Source organism: Mastomys coucha, unplaced genomic scaffold (assembly GCF_008632895.1).
Source record: "Mastomys coucha isolate ucsf_1 unplaced genomic scaffold, UCSF_Mcou_1 pScaffold14, whole genome shotgun sequence".
Taxonomy (NCBI): domain Eukaryota; kingdom Metazoa; phylum Chordata; class Mammalia; order Rodentia; family Muridae; genus Mastomys; species Mastomys coucha.
The window spans coordinates 68,338,687-68,360,365 of NW_022196896.1; the positions used below are offsets into that span (position 1 = coordinate 68,338,687).

General features: G+C 41.4%; 2 protein-coding genes across 9 annotated transcripts in view; both read left to right on the forward strand.

The window, feature by feature from the left end:
• The window catches only part of Il1rl1 (interleukin 1 receptor like 1), a 56,766-nt gene extending 44,924 nt beyond the window's left edge, over nucleotides 1-11,842 (forward strand). For 4 of the 5 annotated variants that reach the window (XM_031368829.1, XM_031368827.1, XM_031368828.1 and 1 more), the window contains 5 exons: nucleotides 863-1,004; nucleotides 1,394-1,539; nucleotides 4,925-5,071; nucleotides 6,797-6,964; nucleotides 10,344-11,113. In XM_031368829.1, coding sequence (XP_031224689.1) covers nucleotides 863-1,004; nucleotides 1,394-1,539; nucleotides 4,925-5,071; nucleotides 6,797-6,964; nucleotides 10,344-10,795 — 1,055 coding nt within the window. In that variant the 3' untranslated portion in view covers nucleotides 10,796-11,113. Of the gene's footprint in view, nucleotides 1-862; nucleotides 1,005-1,393; nucleotides 1,540-4,924; nucleotides 5,072-6,796; nucleotides 6,965-10,343; nucleotides 11,114-11,717 lie in introns of those variants that run through there. The other variant, XM_031368830.1, reaches the window with a different exon arrangement.
• Nucleotides 11,843-14,008: 2,166 nt separating this feature from the next.
• Nucleotides 14,009-21,679, forward strand: part of Il18r1 (interleukin 18 receptor 1) — a 32,393-nt gene continuing 24,722 nt past the window's right edge. For 2 of the 4 annotated variants that reach the window (XM_031367334.1, XM_031367337.1), the window contains exons 1-2: nucleotides 14,059-14,664; nucleotides 20,138-20,223. In XM_031367334.1, coding sequence (XP_031223194.1) covers nucleotides 20,166-20,223 — 58 coding nt within the window. In that variant the 5' untranslated portion in view covers nucleotides 14,059-14,664; nucleotides 20,138-20,165. Of the gene's footprint in view, nucleotides 14,665-20,137; nucleotides 20,224-21,679 lie in introns of all 4 variants that reach the window. The other 2 variants (XM_031367336.1, XM_031367335.1) reach the window with 2 other exon arrangements.

The following is a 21,679-nucleotide window of genomic DNA, read 5'->3' on the forward strand; positions in this document are numbered from 1 at the left end:
TTGAATGTATAACTGTGGACAAAATCAGCTCTGATATTTTCTTTCTTTTATTGGTTATTTCATTTATTTACATTGCCAATGTTATCCCCCTTCCCAGTTTCCCCTCTGCAAACCCCCAACCCTTCCCCTCCCCCTGCTTCTATGAGGGTGCTCACTGCCTTAGCATTCCCGTATGCTGGGGCATCAAAGCTTCTCAGGACCAGTGGCCTCTCCTCGCATTGATGCCTGACAAGGCCATCCTCTGCTACATATGCAGTTGAAGCCATGGGTCCCTCCATATGTATTCTTTGGTTAACAGTTTAGTCCCTGGGAATTCTGGGGAGGCATCTGGTTGGTTAACATTGTTGTTCTTTCTATGAGGTTGCAAACCTCTTCAGCTCTTTTAGTCCTTCCTCTAACTCCTCCATTGGGATCCCAGTGCTAAGTTGGATGGTTGGCTGCAAGCATCCACATCTGTATCGGTCAGGAGAGAACTCTGTGAATGTTGATAGTTGATCCAAGATACTTGATAGTTGGGTTGAGTAAAACTGTTTTAACTCCAGAGGTAGCTGGTGAAGAAATAAAGAGAATTCTGTGGGAAGAGAAAGTTGTGGAAGAGACCAATGAAAAAGAAACTCACTTTTTTTTTTTTTAACTAGCAGCAACTCCAGTGTGATTATGTGAGGCTAGAGCAAGCTTTGTATTCCCTGAGTTGAGAAGGGGTTAAGGCTACCACTGGGGAGGAGGTGCAGAGAACACAGAAGGCACAGGAAGAAGATAAGGAAGGGATGTGAGCAGAACTGCAGGTTTACTACACTGAATGAAACTGGATGCCAATTTTAGAATTGAACTTTTGCAGTGGATCTCTTTACTTCTTATCTAGGAAAAACAGCACGTATTGCCTGCTCGGCTTGTTTTGGCAAAGGCTCTCTGTTCTTAGCTGCTGTCCTGTGGCATATTAACAAAACAGTAGTCGGAAGTTTTGGTGAAGCAAGAATTCAAGAAGAGCAAGGTCGAAATGAAAGGCATGTCATCTATCATCTATGTATGTATGTATGTATGTATGTATGTATGTATGTATGTATGCATGTATGTATGCATGTATGCATGCATGTATGAATCTATCTATCTATCTATCTATCTATCTATCTATCTATCTATCTATCTATCTATCTATCTATCTATCTATTGAGACAAAATCTTGCTAGGTATAGCTTGGAACTTGCTGCGTAGACCAGCTTGACCACAAATTCACAGAGATCCTCTTGCTTCCTGAATGATGGGATTATTATATCCCATTGTTGGGATATAATATTACCATGTCCAGCTTCTCCATTGAAGCTGAAACATCCCTCTCTGCCTCTTCACAGCTGGCACTTGCCAGGAAACCATCAGTAACATGTTGCTTTTTCAGTTCCAGCAATGACATGACCTGTTTAACTTCAGTGTTAAGGATAACTGGTGTGACAGAAAAGGACTTGTCCCTGGAATATGACTGTGTGGCCCTGAACTTGGATGGCGTGATAAGGCACACTGTAAGACTGAGAAGGAAACAACCAAGTAAGGAGTGTCCCTCACACAGTTAGCAATTGCTTGACTAAATTGGCTGAGTCAGCTGTTGCAGAGGACTGTGTGTTGTAGCTTGGTCCCAAGGAATCCATCATGATTGCCAGAATAGTTGACCAGTTTCATCAAGTGTGCTTCTCATGTTAAGGAGGTTCCTTAAATCTGGTTTTTCTAGAATGTTTCTGTCTTCTAGTAGGAATCTCTGTCATTGTATCCTTCCTCTCTCTGTCTCCCCTCCTCCTTGTTCTCTCCACAGTCCTCCCCCTCTCTTCACCTTCCTTCATGTGCTCCCCTCACCCTCCTTCTTTCCTTCTTTCTGGGCTCCTTCTCACCCAATAGTGGCTTTTTCAGTCACCCTTTGCACAGGCTACAGGGACATTGGTGTTGATACTGGATTCAAAGCTGTAACAACCTTTCCCTGTCTCTTAATGTAATCTTTTCATGGAAAACAACTTACAAACTTTCATTCTGGGCAGTTGTTAATTCCCTTGCTTGGTCCTTGGATTGACAGGTACAGTCATCATGATAGATAGATGATCAACTTGATCCCATCTTTCTTTACCCTTATCACTCTCTTATGCTACTGACACTGCCTTAATGATGATATAACTAATGTAAAAACATTTTTAATTTCTTTCAAATATCAAGAGGGCATGGGAGGGAGAGAGACACTGACTCTAAGCTCATAGCAACATGTGGGACATTTATTTGGATGAATATATTGATTAAAAGGATAGGGTGCAGATACCTATGAGATACAGTCATGCTATGTCTCTGCCTGAAGTTGTATTTGGCATTTTTGTTGGTTTTGTTTGTCTTCTTTCATGTGTTTTTACCATAGAGACCATTCTGTCCTTGGACTCTTAGAGTTCCATGTGCCTCTGCCTCCCAGATACTGGGATTAAAGCCATGTGTCACCTTACCCAGCCAGGATGTTTCTTGGTTTGGTTTTGATTTTGGAGCCTCTGGCTTATAACATTTTATAAAACAGAGTTTTGATTCCTAGGTGGCCAGAGTTGTGACTCCTAAATGGATGTTAGTGCTGTTGTGTTCAGTGAGGTCTTAGCATCTGCCCCTGATAATGGTGTTACTCAAGGTGACTGTGGATCACAGCACTGTTACGAGATGATGGTGGTGCACATTCTACAGGAAAAGAGAAGCCAAACCCCCACTCTTAGCCGGCATGACCCTGAGTCCTCAATTCCTTCCGCTGCTAATGGACCCTTTGTCTAGATTTCTGAGTATTCTCTTGTTCATGTTTGTATTGGAATTATAATTGTGTTATCTGTAATTTTGTATTTGTTTCATTCGTGTGTGATTTTGTGTTTTCCAGTTTATTTTTAATTCTGTTGCTATTCAAGTCAATGTGTTTGTACTGTTTCAACAATACAACATATTAAATAAAATTCCATGCTTATTGTTGTTGAATGATCATAATGAATTCATTTGTTTTTGAAATTTTGATATTTCTTAAATTAAAAAACCCCAAAACTTAAAAAGCCTCCTTCTGAATATTTCTAAACACTATTAGGTGCTTTTAAGAGCATCTATGGTAACAATAATGCATATTCATATTCAATGTTTTCTATGTTGAAGCCAGATTTAAATACTTTGCCTTGGAATTTCTTATTTATCTTCTCACCCTTACACCCATACTATTTGTTAATTTTACTAAGTTGATGAAGGAAGGGCAGAGTGAGGAGCCTAAGGCCTTGCCAAGGACTGTAATTCTAGACCCAGGATTCAACACAGATGACATTTTCTTGTTGATAAACACTGCCAAGAAGCATTTGCGTCTAGTCATTGACGTGAAAACCACTTGTAGTTTACAAAGTCAATAAGCATGTAGGTAGATGTTGAACATCAACTTTCTGGGTCACCTTGAATCAAGGTCTTGCCTCATGTAAATATTTCAGCCACCCACACAGGTACTTCACCCACAACAGTTCCTGTAAGAAGTATATCTTCCATGTACTTCTTCGCACGCATCCAGTGGGACTTTTAGACAATTTTTCTGAACAAGCTCTTTGGGAAGGTCTTATATAAACCTAAAGAGGTGAAGACAGCAAGCCCTGGCCAGTTTTGAGCTCTTTCCTCGTCTTTGGGGCACAAGACTTTAGTGGTCTTGAGCTTCTTTTCCTGGATTCAGAGAGATGGTGAACTGTCAGGGATGGTAGAGGAATTTATGACTACTAGCAGAGATTTTTATGCGAGGTCTTGTAGCCTACACATGGGGATTTACAAATAAAATAGAAAAGAACCACTTGCCAGGTCTGACTTAAGAATCTCCTCATATTCATGTATAAGCAGTACCACTTCTAATAAGTCTATGAGGATCACATGGTGACAAGAGCCAAGCACACTATGAATGGTGACAGTTCCTGTGTCCAGCTTGTACATGTGTCTTACAAGTTCCTGAAGTAGGAAGCCATGTTTCTTGTGTGTTTTGTGAAACAAGGAATGTGGGACTCAGCTGAGAGATAGTTGAAGGAAGATCTAAATAGCGGAAAGTGTCAGGATTATAGAATCCAGCAATTTGATGTCTCCATCACTGTACTCTGTGCCCTACGACAGTGGGTCTTTCCTATATTCCCCATACTCTAAATGCAATAAGCTTCCTGATCTACGGACTCACGCTCGTTAGGGTTGCCAACAAATACTGACCTTACCAATCCCATTCTTATCATTTCACAAGTTCTGAGCCTCGTCTTCCCCCACAAATACCCTCCACGTTATATTCCTTGAACATGTCATCCCCTGCCATACAAATGAACATTCCACTACTGTCAGATTAATCTCTAACACCCTTTCACACTAGGACACATTCCCTAGTAAGAGTCTCTGATCATGCACAGCCCTGACCACACCTTCCACTAATTCCCCAAATGTAGTTACTACAGTTTTCAGAACACACACTTCCACCTTTGCACACGGCTTCAGTATCCTCTCTGGACCTGAGAGTGTTGCTTTTTTTATACCTTTCTGACTCTTCTTCATCCTTTAGTGATCCATTCTATATGAAGCCTTCCTTCCTTCATCTAACATAGAGCAAACTCTGTTTAAAATTCCCATCAGCTGAAATCCCTTTTGCCTCCTATTGTAGCTGGGTTTTCCTGTCATAGCTGGGTTTTCCTGTCATAATCTCTGTGATCCTTCACCTTTAAGTATACTCTGTGCTACCAAGCCTTAATACTTGGGTAGAGTATGTGCTAAGAGAATTGATTTGTTGATTTTGTAAGTATTGATGAAAATTCAGTGTTGCTTTATTGGATAGGAATGCCTTGTGGTTTCTGGGATGTCAAAATTCATGCAATCATCCATTCTGTCTTATTTTACTAATACTAATGATAGTTTTTCCCATTTCCCTATCTCTTGATAGTTGACCACCAAAGCATCTACTACATAGTTGCCGGATGTAGTTTATTGCTAATGTTTATCAATGTCTTGGTGATAGTCTTGAAAGTGTTCTGGATTGAGGTTGCTCTGTTCTGGAGAGATATAGTAACACCTTACAAAACCCGAGATGGTGAGTATCTGTTTTCAAGATTCTCTCCACAAGGAAAAGCCCCATGGATTACTGGTTATTTGTTTAATGATGCTTTGCTGCTAAACCCAATCTCTGTTTCCTTTTAACTTCATCCATGAGATTTTTGAGTCTACACAGATCATTTTCCATGCTGCTCTGTCATTGCTTGTGCTCCTGACACTCAGACATTCATCTCCAATATTCTCTTTGGTGAGATTTCTACTTCAAGTGAACCCCCATAACAGACTCTGCCTGAGGTGTAGATAGGTTCTGATGTTTTGGAAAATGCATGTTAATAAAACTCTACAGAACAATAATACAATCATCCCTGCTTTTTGTATGTGAAGGGGTCAGAACTCATGCTCATTTCCCTGGAATTCTTGTTCCATGAGTACATACCTACACAAACTTTACACATGCAAAAGAAGTGTCCTTGTGAAGTAGGAAATTTTGAAGTCTTCATTTGAAAAAGCACACGTTAGCTCTTTGTGCATGAAGCAATCAATTAGCAGGAGGTTGTTTGATTTCTGGGAAATTCAGACCCCTTAAGAAGGTCTACTTCCTGCCGGGCGGTGGTGGCGCACGCCTTTAATCCCAGCACTTGGGAGGCAGAGGCAGGTGGATTTCTGAGTTCGAGGCCAGCCTGGTCTACAGAGTGAGTCCCAGGACAGCCAGGGCTATACAGAGAAACCCTGTCTCAAAAAAATAAAAAAATAAAAAATAAAAAAAAAAAAAAGAAGGTCTACTTCCTTGTTACTATTAGTCATTTTGCATATTAACTCCCAAGGAAGTGGCATGGTTGCCATATGTCCTTGATTTTGCTTTCTGGGGTTTCAGCTGTCTAAGGCTAACTGAAGCTTGTAAGGATTTGAATAAGCAATTGATGAAAGAAAAATCGTGAGTTTAAGTTGAGTATGTTTCTAAGATATGTGACTGTCCTGCCTGGGACATGAATTGTCTGTTTGTTCAGTGTATCCATGTTGTATAGTGGAAAATGTATAATGTCTAATAACCCAGCACTAGTCAATTACCCTATTAGTTAACAGATTTATTGCTGAAGTTCCACAGTTGTTTGTGCTTGAGTGAGTGTTGTTTTTTGTTGCTGGAGTGCTGATGCTTTGCATTTTGTTTTAGTCCATTGTTTATTACTATCCATGGTTTTTAATCTCTTACCGTGACAAGTTTATAAGTTAGTTTCAGATATGTGTGTGTAGAAGAAAGTGTCAAATAGAGGGCTCAGTACTATCTGTGACTTCAGGTACCCACTGGAGGTCTTTGAATCTCTGCTCTGTGGCTAAAAGCAGAATGCTGTGTGGGACAATGTAAGAGTCAATAGGCAGGGAGGAGCCTCCTCCCCTCTGTCCCCACCCATGATAATAGACACTAACAGCTTATAAACAAACTTGAAGTATTCTGAACAGACTCTCTGTTCTTTATCATACAAACTAAGATGGTAAACCAACCAACCAACCAACCAAACAACCAACCAAACAACCAACCAAACAACCAACCAAACAACCAACGAACAAACCTTTGGTCCAGATCTCTTATTTCCTGGTCACATTTTATAGCCATAGTTTGCTGATATTTTTTGATTTTAGAGTATGGGAGGGGTGAAAGACAGTTATTAACAGCCATAAAATTCAGTGAGAACTGTCCTTGAGAAGACAGGCAAGAGGTCTGAGAAGCGGTAAATGAAGTGGTACTTTTTGATTTTCTTCTCAGATGGCAAGCTCTATGATGCTTATGTCATCTACCCTCGGGTCTTCCGGGGCAGCACAGCAGGAGTCGGCTCTTTGGAGTACTTTGTTCACCACACTCTGCCAGATGTCCTTGAAAACAAATGTGGTTACAAGTTGTGCATTTATGGGAGAGACCTGCTGCCTGGGCAAGGTAAACTAACCAAGACACATCAGGGACTGAAATTCTTTGAAAAAAAAAAATCCTGGAAAAGAGACTATATTTAGATAATGCTAGGGAGTAAGGAGGGAGGGGCTGGGGGAAAGGGCTGGTAGATTGTAAATCATGCTGGCTAGTCAGGGGTGCGAGAGATGGGGAGAGGAGAGCCACAGAAACACACTTTGTTACAAAATGTCATTATGGAATTGAACACATTATACATCGATTTAATTTTTTTTAAATATAAAAAACTATCAGGTGAATCATACATACATGTTCTCTATACTGCATTTTTAAACTTAACATTCTGTTTTCAAGATCATAGTAACTTCATAGTAATGAGTAGAGGCAATTCTGATGTTCATACCCTACATGTAATAGGAATTAGTTATTATATTATATAATTATAATATTATAATATATTATTACATTGTCATTGCATATTGTTACATATATAATGCTAATACATTATATTATACTGTAATATGTTATATTGCAATAAGAAATTTAGCTTAGAATACTTATTTCATAAAAGAAACATATTCATTGACAAAAAATAATTTATGCAAATGATTTTTCCTCTTTGTTGGTTAGTGAAGGACTTACGTTGATATTCATCTCAGATTAGATTCAAGACCAGACGTTTACTCTTGGTTGATTGTTATTTTTGAGACAGGATCTTTCCTGGTTCCCCTGGCTAGCCTGGAACTCACTATGTAGTACAGGCTGGCTTCACAGAGATGTGGATTATGATATAGCATGAGCCACCATGCTCGACTTAGAGCAGAGATATTTTAAAATTACATATGTGTTGTGTGTGCCACACATGCCTATGAGAGTGAGAGGTCAACTTACAAAGAGCCAGTTCTCTGTTTCTCTGGTCTGGGTCTTGGGGATTCAATTCTGGTTCTCAGGCTTGGTGGCAAGTACCTTTACTTTCCAAGCCACCTTGCGGTTCCAAAACCAGGGCTTTTAGATTGTTGCTCAAGGGATGCTCACCGTTTACGCTTCTCCCCCACTCCCGTCCTGACAATGAGGTGTTCACATCTTGTGGGTGGAACATGGCAGATGAATCAAAGGCTTAAGCTGTGCAATAGCCACCATTGCCTCAACTTTGTTTCCACAGCATCACCCTAGGATAACTCGGAAGCTTTTAAAGATTAAACATTACGTCATTTCCACACTTTCTTCACTCCTTCCAGTTCCTCCACCTTGTTGCCTCTGAATCATGCCCTTTTTAAATTTGTTATCACTGCATATGCACATACAGACATGCACACACACACATATACACACATACACACACATATACACACACATATATATATATATATACACTACACACAGGCACACACACATATACACACATATATATATACACACCACACACACAGGCACACACACATATCCATACATATATATATATATATATATATATATATATATATATACACACACCACACACAGGCACACACACACATGCACATATGGATACATATATATACACACATGCACACACGCATACCTAAACATATAATCTAGCCTACATATATATATCATATATATGCATGTATGATATATATATCATATAAATGGTTTCACTTGGTATTGTGTGATCAATTACAGGGCTCATCCAAGCAACTCTTCAACTTTTGACATTTCTTAATTGTATGTAGTTCTTTGACTATGGCTGAGGCCTCATGAGATTTCTGCCCTTCTTTGACACATATCTGTTGGTATTGTACACATTCTGGCAATATTCATGATAAGGTGTCATGGGTGAAGCTTCCCTGGCTTTTCTAGGAGTCACAACCTCACAGCAGCTGACCTGGTGTTCTGGCTCTTAGAATCATCCCACCCTCTGTCCCCAGATTCCCCCAAGCCTTAGGTAAAGGAGTCATATTGTAGATTACCAGTTGTGACTTGGGACCCCGCCCTTGGTTGCTTTCTGCTTTTTGACCAGCTGTGGTCTTCTGTAATGGTCTTCAATCTGTCTTCCTGTGCTCCATGGGCTAGCTAGAAAATCTCTGGCAGGAAGAGTTCAGAATCTGAAGGCTTGTGAAGTGAGGAGAAGGACATAATCCGTTACAGTTGGGCAGAGCCATTTCTGAAACTTGCTAGTTTCTACAGGAGACCTAGCAGAGAATTGAGAAAAAGGTTTTGATTCTGATATCCAGACAGCCTACGGCAAAGATATTTGAAAGACCTGAGAAATGTCCTGCTGATTTTCTTCATGATGCTGACACAGTGTACAAATCTGTATCCCCAGGGCAGTGGGACAGCAGCTTTTGTTTTAGTATTCTTAGCTAATTTCATGAACTTTTGACAGTTTTATCTCAACTCCAGTCGTGTCAGCAGAGGTTTTGTTTTTCTTCCTTCCCTCCATACATTTTGGATAGCCTACAGGAGTGTTCTCACCTTCCCAGTCAACTCTTCCTTGATTCCCCAGAAACTAGTAAGGGTATAGAATGAGAATGGAGACAGACTATCACAAGCCTAGGCCTCACGTTAACTTTTTAAATTGACATGTCTGCTAAAGGAGAGGGATTTGAGTTCTAATAGGTTGACAGGCATGTGTCCAGGGCAGTCTGGTTTCTTTTCAAATATCTGATCAATGCTGACACTGTTATAAAATACCTGAAGATGCCCAAGTGATGAGGGTACAACAATCTTACTCTTCCTAGAGGCCCCTCCCTGCTTCTCCAGCTCTTCTGCTGACTGCTGTAATGGTAGAAAATATCGGGCAATGGTCGCTAGGGTTCTTTCTGTGTCTCAAATCTCTTCAAGGATCTGTAGGCTCTCCACTTGTCCAAGGGGGTGTACGTAGCTGCCAGATCTTCATTTCTCTTTCCCACTTCCATATCAGCCAAATTCAGATGCTTGAAGGTTCTCTAGGCATCAAGCCTGTATTGCCTTTGTCAGATGGCAGTACTCTGTTGGATAGTTCCTACTTCTCTCCATTGGTGAACTCTGATCTCTCCTCCAACCAGTTACATCAAAGCTGCCAACAGAACATGTCTCTTCCCTTAGAGAAAATTGGTAGCTGGCCAGTGCACTGTGCATAGGTTGTGGCTACCTGTCTTCCATGCTCCTGTGAGGTCCACTCTGCATCTCCCATGAAATGATAGACTAAGACCTTCACTTTCCCAGGTTGCTGTGAAGAGTCTTCCTTAGCATTGATTTACCTGAGTAAATGCAGCGCCCTTGGAAGGACATTTTTTTTGCAGCAAAATTGGAAACTTCACTCCTGCTTTCTGAATATGACACTATCAGCTCAGAATCTCCCATCTTCTTATGTCCAGAACATTCATGATTCAAGCATTAAACTTACAAAAGGAATGATAGGAGGTCTCCGTCCATCTCTTGATTGTAGATGCAGCCACCGAGGTGGAAAGCAGTATCCAGAATAGCAGAAGACAGCTGTTTGTCCTGGCCGCTCACATGATGCACAGCAAGGAGTTTGCCTACGAGCAGGAGATTGCTCTGCACAGCGCCCTAATACAGAACAACTCCAAGGTGATTCTTATTGAAATGGAGCCTCTGGGTGAGGCAAGCCGACTACAGATCGGGGACCTGCAAGATTCTCTCCAGCATCTTGTGAAAATGCAGGGGACCATCAAGTGGAGGGAAGACCACGTGGCCGACAAGCAGTCTCTAAGCTCCAAATTCTGGAAGCATGTGAGGTACCAAATGCCAGTGCCGACAAGACCCCCTAAGATGGCATCTGTTGCGGCTCCGTTCATTGAGAGGGCATGCTTAGACCTGAAACAGTTTGGAGTTGAGAGCGGGGGAGTCCCAGTAGTAGGCACTGGAGTGAAGGTGTGAAGACTTGAAATGCCAAGGGTGGGAGCCCCAGGTCTCAGCTAAAGACTCTGTTTGTCTTCCTGGTTGTGGGAGGAGCCATCCATCGCTTGTTTCAGGTTTCCTTTACCTACTTCACTCTTGTGACACAAGATCAAACCCTGAGCCTTTTCCTTTTTTAAAATTTCTTTCTTTGTTGCTTCGTCTTTTAAATTTTTTTCATTGGTTATCTTATTTATTTACATTTCAAATGTTATCTCCCTTCCCGGTTTCCTCTCCACAAACCCCTCTGCCAATCCCCCCACCCCTGCTTCTAGGAGAGTGCTCTCCCACCTGCCCATCCTCTCCAGCACCACAGCCCTAGCATTCCCCTACTCTGGGGCACTGGGCCTCCATAAAACCAAGGGCCTCCCCTCTCATTCATCAATTATCTATGTTCTAAATATCAAGCTGAAACTTTTAGAATCAAGCTCTGGTTCATCTCAAAGAACAGACTCATCTTCAGAGGCAGAGAGCCTCATGCATAACACACTAGAATTTCTTACTTTTTATTTGTCAGTTACTGAGTTTTGTCAAGCAAGTATTGCCAGATTTGGTAGAACACCTTATCCAAATTGCCATTACAGTTGAGCATTTTTCAGTTCTGAATGCCTTTTATATATTTTTTATTCTCCTTAGAAACACTTTCTCACTTTAAAAGTAAAAAAAGATTCATTAGAAAACATAAAAGAAAATATGATAAAATATAAAAAATAATAGAAAGGAAAGGAAATATAATGAAAATCACAACTCTTGAAGATTAATTTTGGTAAGTCTGTATTTTAAAATATAATTAAAGTTTATACCTATAACTTTTATAGCTGACATTGTACACTACAGATTTGGCATTTTTTTCCTATTCACTACCATAATGAAAACTGATGGCTGATTTCATTAACATTCACAGATGTTCCAAATGTCTTGTCTTAGACTGTGTCACAGAGTCCGGCTGAAGCAGCCAGCATGTGAAACATGTCTGCCATGCCACACCAGGACATCCACCCACTTATTAAAATGTATCTGTCACTGTGAGACAGCTTACTTTTGTGATACTTCTATGAAATGTGTAGGGAATTTGGACAGGACAGAATTAATCTGTAGTCAGAGGGCCTCTGGACAGACTTTTCCAAGAGAACACACAGACTGTGGGGTCCTAGGCACCCAGGAAACAGATCCAGAGCGAAGGCAAGTGTCTTACGGGTACCAGATATGAGTCCTGCCTTAGTTGAGTTCCTCAGTCAGTGATGGGATTCTAGGCTGAGGGGACAATGAAAACAGAATTTGGGAGACTGTTGAAAGGAGGGAAATGTTGAACTCATGGTCAACATATGAGGCTGCAGAGAAGCCATACATAGAAGTGTGTGTAGAGGCTCTAGGCTAGCCCGTTCTGGGGACCGTGTGCTCTTAATCTGTACCCTTAAGTTGGGTTGCCAGGTAAACATTTGCTAATGTTCAGTTTAAAGGCTAAAGTTTTAGCTGAAGGTGATCAGAAATTCAAATTTACCTGCACAACCATCCCGTGGTTGCATGGTTTGCTAAATCCTCCTGCCCACTGTAGTAGACAGCTGTGTTCTTCTGCAGCTTCATCTACTTTTAGTGAGTTGCCAAACACTGACCAATGAAAGACATGCTGTGTAGTTAACTGTCTCATGTCACAGGATGTGGAATCGGGGGGAATTCTTACTCTGGATAACAGAATCCTTGCTTTGTGGCTATAAAGACGTTCCTTAAGCATCCTCAAATAGCAGTTTTCTTAGGTTGGATGAAACATAGTACCGTGCTGGATTCTTTGCTAACAGAAAATAGAAGTATTTGGGTTTTAGAAAGAACTCAATAACTACTCATGTTTGTGATTATGAAATCTCATTGTGAGCCATGTGAATTTGAGTGTGTATTCTGTGATTGTTCTGAATGAAGACCTCTAAAAATGAAATTCTCTCCAGTCTCATCCCTGGGAATAGATGCTTCCTCATGCCTGCTGCTCCACCCACTGAAAATGACCAAAGAGAATTATTATTGGTTCCCTTTCAAGATTCTTTTGACAATTCTAAATTATTTGCATGTAATTGAGCTGGGCAGTGTGGCTCACTTTGGAGGCAGGTGGATCTCTGTGAGTTTGAAGCTAGCCTGGTCTACAGAGTGAGTTCCAGGACAGCCAGGGCTACACAGAGAAACCCTGTCTCAAAAAACCAGAAGAAAAAAGAGGAGGAGGAGGAGTAGGAGGAGGAGGAGGAGGAGGAGGAGGAAGAGGAGGAGGAGGAGGAGGAGAAGGAGGAGGAGGTGGTGGAAAAGAAGGAATGAAGAAGAAAGAAGACACAGAAGAAATAATTGATTTTTCTGTGATGAACTAGTATCCGATGCTTTTGCTAAATTCAAAATATTAGTTTTATTTTATTGCTTTGAAAGGTTCAAAGCAGGATCCATGTAAACATGCCTCCTGTGGGCTTTCTCCCATTTCTACTTCTTTCCCTCATTTCATCAAAGTGCTTGTCCAAGTAGAGCTGACATTTTTGGTTACTAGTCACAGGAAAACAAAGCGCTTCCCCATGCTGCTGCTTGTAGACATCTCTGTATTAGATTACGAAGGGGACGTGCCTTTGTACAGTCCAGTTTGTGATCTGTGGTAGAGTGTTGAAGTTTGTTAAATACTTGTTTTCCACCAATGTTATGCCTTTCCTATTTATTATTGTATGGTAAATTATTTTTCACTGGGCAAAAATAATTGTGCCATTGACTCCCTGAGTGTTTTCTTTATGTGTGTTCGAAGAGTTCTAGCTTATTAAAAGAAAATCTAGAAATACTCTGTTTGGCCTCCGTTTCTTTTGAACAATTTAAAATCTCACTATTACTTCCCAATTGTGACTTTCCACCCATCTAGGAGGCTGAGCATCGTGCTCTGGCATCATGCTTTGTTGGTTTTGTAATGGCAGTAGTAAGGTCTCTCCTTCCTCGGTGCAGGAGTCCTGGGTTCTCAGCGCCCTCTGCCTGAAGGGTGTGGCGTGCACAGGGCACAGGTGGTTCTTTTTATTTTATTTTATTTTTTATTTTCTTTATTTACATGTAAATTTCTCCATTCCCAGTTTCCCCTCCAAAAAACAAAGAAACAAACAAAACCAACCAAAACAAACCCCTCCCACTTCCCCATGCCTGCCACCCCGCCCTCTCCCACAGGTGGTTCTTGAAGTGGAGTAGACAGGCTGCAGGTTCCCGGAAGCCTGAGCGGTTGCTGTGCCTCCGTGGAGGTCTGGAGCCGAGTGGAGTCAGCTGAGACCCAGGCTGGAGAACTTCAGGGGCTCTATCGCCTCAGGGGTGGAGGTCGGGGTTAGTTCTGGGCACTCTGGAGCTCGTAGGAGAGCAGGGGCGAGCAGAGAAACCCGCACAGGATTGCTGCCAGGAGTACAGGGCTTCCCGGAACTGAAAGCTTGAGCACTCCTGGGTGGAGCAGCGAGTAGCAGGGCAGACTTCAGTCCTTCAACTCTAAACTCCGGATTGGAGCTCCTCCCATCCCGGGCGGTGCCCACCTGAAACCTTAGCTTCCTTTCTTCTTACTATTCTGATCTTCCTCCCCCAACTCTTCCACCCCTAGAATCATTGCCTGGTTTTTTGTTTGTTTGTTTTGTTTTGTTCTTTTGTTTTTGTTTTGTTTTGTTTTTCCTTCTTTAATAATTCTCTGGGTTGCCTCATCTCTTTAATCAAGCTCCTGGCCTTGCCTCACCGCACCCTTCCTCCCTGTCTGACATCACAGTTGTGGACCTGGAGGTATTCAGTCTCACCTGCTAAGCGAATATTGCTTCGCAGATGTAAGTGAAGGAGAAGCCACTGCTCCGCCCTGTCTGTGGGCCACCTCTCTGAAGGTAAGGACAGACTCTGATGTCCAGTCAGTCCTCACTGTCTTCTGCTGACTGAAGCAAGGAGAAGGGACCACCCACTCCCAGGGGTGCAAGGATCCTGAAAACAAGATCAGTTGTGAGGTGTGTAGGTGTGTGTGTGTGTATAACTCGTGAGTACAAATGTGTAGGTTCTTTTAGAGAGGCGTCAACAGCTGAAACACAGCAACAGTTGATTTATTCAGAGCTTACCCTCGGTTGACAATACACACAGATGTGCTGTAGTCTAGTTGCTTAATCTTCCTAAGAGACAAATGAAAAAGACAATATCATCAGGCTTAATATAAATTTATCCTTAATAAATTGGAGGAGAAAGATTCAGGAACCTACCTAAGAACATCTACAGTTATAGCTTCAATGCATGGCCCATTTATGCAGATTTGGAGAACAGTTCGATCTCCCTCCCATGTGTACATGCATGTATGTGTGCACTGATGCATGCACAAGCGCCCACACACATGACATACACTCACACTCACTCACACACACACATGCATACACTGCAATCACAAGAATATCTGCTTTAGGCGCACGTCATGGAAAAGCAGGGAGCCTTCTCCCAGGTACCTCAGCAGGAAGTCGAGGTGCTAAGTGGCAGGGTTGGCTTGGACTGGCAAGCTTCCTGAGAAAGTCAAACACTGTGTCATAGTGCAAGAACTACTATAGGGTCCCAGAGGAGAGGAGGGGTAGGGAACATGGTCTGCAATCCAGGTCCACGCTTGTGCAGGCACATTTTGGAAAATGTGGAGATAATAGCAGCAGGTATTTTTATGCTAAGTGTCATGAGGTAGCAATGCCTTTCCTGTCCTTACAGATGGAAAGTCAAGTGTGCACACCCTTTTTCTTAGAGCAGAAGTGCTAGGGTGTATTCAAGATCATTTTTGCTGGTTGTACTTGCCTGTTTCGCCTTTCTGCAGATGAAGTAAAACACCCATTGGAGACTGTAGCAAAAGGGATTGTGTGTTTAGAAAGAGAGCCATGGGGGGCCCAGCTTAGTGATGGAGTGCTTGCTTACCCTGTCTTCAGTTTTCAAGGAGGAAAAGAAAAACCTCATTGGGTTGTGTGTCATAACTTTCACCAAAGCAGTGTTAGGGATACGTCGGGGCCATGTTTTGTTAAGCATTGACGGACACTGAGGTGACAGGTTGACCTGTAAGTCACTGAAACTCAACTGTCACAGGCTTGGCTGTCTCCTAGCCTTAGAAACTCAATGTGTATGGACATGAGTGTGAGAGTTTGTGTGTGTGTGTGTGTGAGTGTGTGTGTGTGTATGCGTGTGTGTGTGTGTGAATGTGTGTGAGTGTGTGTGTAAGTGAGTGAGTGTGTGAATAAGTGAGAGTGTGTGTGAGTGTGTATGTGTAAGTGAGTGAGTGTGTGAGTGTGTGAGAGTGTGTGTGTGTCTGTGCTTACTGGGAAGCTTTAAAGGGCTTAACATCTGTGTGCTCTGATGAGCTATATTTACTAGAATGTGCTCAGTTTCCTCATGGTGAGGACCCAAAAGGACAGAATCAGAAACTTAGGACCTCAGGACATGACCACACTGTCCTTTGAGAGGATACCCTGAAAGTGCCCCCTTCTCTTGGGGAGCAGAGACACTGGTCACTTTGCATCTGGCCCTCACCTTATGCCTCCAGATCACATAACTTTTGGAAGAGACCTTAATTTAATCTAGAGAAAATTTTATGTCTTTGGGTAACTAAATTTGTAACTCTTTTCTATTTTTTACACACACAACATGTATTAATTGTATATTTATTACATTAACTCAGAAGTGAATGTATCTAATATAAAATGTACTTTTCTGAGTGCACAGGTAAGACCCGTAGGTTGGTGGCTTTCCATCTGTTTGCACACTAGAATCAGTGGGGAGTTTGGAAGAGTCAAGGCTGTCCCCTGTGTGTGTTTAGTGGGCAGCATGTCTGTCAAAATGAACCTTTGAAGATGTCATGCTTTAAGAAGTCAGAGATGGTGTAGGTATGCAATGAATTGAATGAACAGTCAGGACTCCCATCCATATGTATTTTGCGGATTTAGTTCATTCAACAATTGAGCAAAGAAGCCAACACAAAGTGGCTCATGCTGATTAGTAGCAGTTGCTATGGATAGGCTGGTACAATGAGAACAGAGAGAAAGTGAGTGTGTTCATGTTTGCACACATTTGCCCCTGGGCAGGGCCCTGTGCTAGATTTTCCATAGTGCTCTAAGAGAGCCTTTACATTGTAAGTAGACATCAACCAACTTCACAGGAAAGGTTGCACTGTTTGGTTAGACAGAGAAATAATTCATAGTTATTTTGGAATTGGGTGTTTAATTAGGTCCTAGTTTCATGGCAAATAAGAAAATGAAATGTTTGTAAGTTTAGAAATATGTCAAATGTAAGAATTAAATCATAAAATGAGGAAAATAGGTAAATGCCTGTGCTACCTTTGAGAGAAACACAGAATGATCTATGCTTAAAAATAAAGGAAACACACACACACAAAAATGCACACACAAGTATTGGCTTGTGCACATGAACATAAAAATTTTCTAGATAGTAATATACCAAAAGAGAAATTAAAAGTAAGCTAAACAATTTAGATAGAATTGCAGACATTGGGGAACTGGGAAAGAATCACTTGCTATGGAAAAGTTGGTAATCATGAAATGAAACAGCTAGTTAAGTGATTATTTTCCTCATTTATAGTAAAAAGAAAATGCAGATTCAAATACACAAGAAGCCCTGTTCCACTTGGACAGCCTCGCTAGATTTGAAGAGTGTGGTAGAGCAGCATATTATCCTGGGTGTGGTTGAAAGTGCCTTGTGTCTTGCACTCTTAAGGCAGGTTGAAGCTGCCAAGATGTTTCTGGAATGTGGCTGGGCAGTGTACATTCATCATGCCTTTGGCCTCTTCTCCACCATATTGAAACACCAATAAAATGATAAGAAATAAGGACAGTGGTAAGTGCCAACATCTAGATGACATTATTCTCTAGACACCTTGGGTAGGAACACTTTTGCCCAGGGAGGTAGAACTGTCATTCTGTCCTATAGATGAAGGACTCCGAACACAGCTAAGCAAAGTGGCTTGCCCACGATTGTTAAGAAAAGACTTGAAGATTCAGATCGTGGCAGCCTGGTGCCCGTGGCTGTACTCCATGAAACTGAGATATACTGCTTATGAAGACAGTTGTGGATTGTTGTAAATAGAGTTTATTTTATAAGTAATAGCATGTGATTATGAAGGAATCTGACTCATTAATTAAGATAGCAAGAAAAAAGAAAAGTGTAAGGTAGGAAAAATTTCAGTGAACAATATCAGGAGGAAAGATAAGGCAGGAAACTACTTAGGCACCATTTCATTATTGAAAACAAATACAAAAATTACAAGAGGAATAGGGAAATATGGTGTACTGTGAGAAATTTTTCTTATTTTCAGTATTTATTTTACAAATATTCTATAGTATTAGGGAGATATTACTTTAAAAATTAGAAAATTAAAGAACAAAAGCAAGTCACTTCAAGATCACAGCAAAGCAAAGCAAAATGAAAAACTCAACAAAGAGAACACTAACAGCCTTTAAAATTCCTACATGCAAAAACACCATTTCCTTAAATGCACATACACAACTTATGAAGCATAATGGAACATCAAAGCGTGGTACATGCCTCCACTCACACAGCAGTGTGGTTAGCATGGATTTTTTATATGCTGAGATCTTAACACATCTCACATTGAAACTTGTATCTTATCAGAATGTTGAATGATTGTGTAATTTCATTTCTTGTTAAAAGTTAAAAAAAAAAAAAAGAAGGAAGGAAAGAAAAAAGATAGTGCCAGCCTGTGGCAGCCTCAACTGGAGAAAAGGCATGGGGAAAAAACCACACTTTTGTATTCTATCCAAGTCAGAAATATCAGATATTAATAAAGGTGTCAGAGTGGGTGGCAGAGGTTTCGAGTTGCGCATTGTTCTAATTTGGCTCCGAACAGTTGGTACTTTCCATGAATAGCTACCCTTTGTGTTTTCACACTGTTCATTATCATCCCTTGCAAACTGGTAGGTGGCTCGGGTAAGTTTATCATCAACCTTCTCCTGTGGTTGAGGAGGTAGCATGGGATGTAAGCGGCCGTTGGGTGTTGCTCTTGGGCGTTGCTCTTGGTTTTAAGGCTGCCGGACTCCCAGACGTCTTCATTCATGAACATTAGATACTACAATCCCACAATGATTCTGGAGGAAGCTGCCTTAAACTCTGTTTTGGGAATGGGCCAACGTTCTTGAGATACTTACCTTGTCCAAGGTCCACAGCTCCTAGAGTGTTATCAGACTGGGATTCTAGTCCATTCTGTGTGCCTCTGAAGGAACCAATCTCCTCATGTCCTGCTGTGTTCTGTGGGACCAGAGTTCCTTTGAGGCAGTGGGGTGGAAGAGGTAAGCGGTTCTGTAAACAGGAGATGAGGGATTACTTGTGAAATATTTTTACTGAACACTTGACGCCATGAGGGAAGAGTGCTCTACTGTTCTGCTCTTCTTGCTCATATTAGAAAGGTGACGGTTGGCCTGTTCTAGGATCAAAGCCCAGTGTGGAAAGAGCAATCCCCTTGGGTCACAGTCCTGTAAAGACCATTGTAACTATAGGAACCTGCTACTTACTTTATCTATGTCCCTAAAATAAATACACAGGGGCAGTCAGTGCTGACTCATACCCAGGTCGCACGCTTCTTCTCTAGGAACAGTGCTCCAGATGCCCAGGTCACATTCCTCTAGGGACAGTGTTCCAGTGACAGTGGTCACTGTGCTCCAGGCCTTTTGAAACTTTCTGAAATCTCTGAAACTATGGAACAATGAGTCAAAGTAAGCTTTTCTCTCTCCTGCTATCACACCACACACACACACACACACACACACACACATACATCATACCCCTCCACAGACACACAACACATACAGCACAAACACAAACCCCCACCCCTCCACACACACAACACATACAGAGAACACACATAATACACCTATACATAACACATACACACCTACACATACACACCTGCACACACACACACCACACACACATATACACACACACACACACACACACACACACACACACTTGCATTGGTGGAACTGCCATTCACACCTCAATAGAATTGTTTAATCTGTAGATTTGTGTATTTTTTCCTAGAGTTTAGCAAAGTTTAGTGGATCAGGTTAAAAAACATCAGGCCCCATTGTTCTAAAAAAATGGTTAAATAATTATGTTTTATGGGAGCTAAAATTCACTGTCTTGAAATTTATTAATTCTTTGTGGCTAAAAGTTTGGTGCACTGGACTAATCTAGAAATTATGAGACTTTGCTGGACTGCTTTTGTCTATGTGCCAGGAGAGTTTTTAAACATCTGTTGTAAGATGGAATTGGTTTGTTTGAGGGTGTAAGCTTAATCTTGTATTATTCTTTCTCTAGAGATACCATTCGAAGCAGAAGCCTAAACATGTATCATGAAGAATTAATCTTGATACTCTGCGTTCTCGTTGTGAAAAGTGCCTCAAGTAAGTGGTTTATAAACATTCACAAAACAAACTATGCTAGAGAGCTAGAGGGAAAATATGGGGGTTTGTTTTTACTTATAGCTGATGCAGTTACTGAAGTTGCCTAATTTATTTAACATTTAGTGACTTCAAATTTTCCTTTTGAAGTCTGAGAACCACTGGCTGTTCCTCAGGTGTGGAGGGGAAGAGAGCCGGGAGCAGGCCCAATAAAGATGTGCAGAGCCCTCTGTGGAAAGGCCGGGGCTTCACACTGAACTACACTTCAGAAGAAAAGGGCACCTCTCAACCACTCCTGATGGCCATTTGAAATAGAGGAAGAAAACGATTGTCTTCTTTACTGGTTTTAGACAATTTTATATAGCTTCCATTTCCTGAGAGGATAGCAAGAACTCCTTCATTTAAAAAGGAATATTCAAATGGAAGTAAACAGAAAATACTTTCCAACTCTTAAAAATCACCCAAGTGCTAGAAAAAATAAGAATGAGAAAGGCTGGACTAGACTCTAAAGGGAGTGTCAGAATGGGTCAGACAGAACCTTCAACTTATGAGCTGTGGTGGTTTGGGGATCTTCTCCAAGGGGAGACGGACTGGAAGGTCTTGTTCTTTGGCAAGAAGTCCCATGACTGAAGAACTTTGGCATAGAACTTGGAAGAGAAAGGGAGCAAGCCAGTTAATTTACTTCAGAATGTTATACCCAAAAGGGAACACTTGGGGCCATATCATTTACTTTGATCATTATTGAGAAAGGAGAACAGAGATTAGCTATGATTGCTTTTATATAATACATACCCAGTCTGGAGGTATGCCATGAGTGAACCCATGCATTGTTGGAATACTATGTGCCACACAAAGCAGTGGTAACCACTTCCTAAAGACCATTTGATCTTCTTGGTATGAAACGATTTGTGATGGACTGCTGAGCAAGACTGCAAAGTACAAGATGTGTGCCATGTGTTCCATGCTTGATAGACAAACACCTATTACCTGCTCTCGATTGCCATGAAATAGAATCTTGGAACCAAATCAGCTCTATATCCTGTTAGGTCTGGGGTGCAGGTTCTAGCTCCCTGTTCCTTTGGGGGTTAAGGAATGCCTTTCATGAATAGGGATTATAGCTATATGTATCAACATTTTATATGTGGAGTTCACAAGTTAAGCGAATTAAGTTGGCACTGGCCTCTCACAGTTGTCTGTGTAGAACAACTTAAACCACTGACTTTATCCATGGAAGAACAGGACTGACTGCTCACCCAGTCCATGCGCCTTGACCTCTGTTCATTTCTATATCCTTGAGCATCATATCAATCAACAAAGTGAGGCTGTAATGCTAAATACAAGAAAAAGTATTTTAGGTCATGAGGTTCCTCATAGTTATACATTCCTAACTTCCTGCTGTCCACTATTTTTTTTTAAAGGAGGCCATCTCCAAAAAGAAATTCATGCATTCATCAACCAA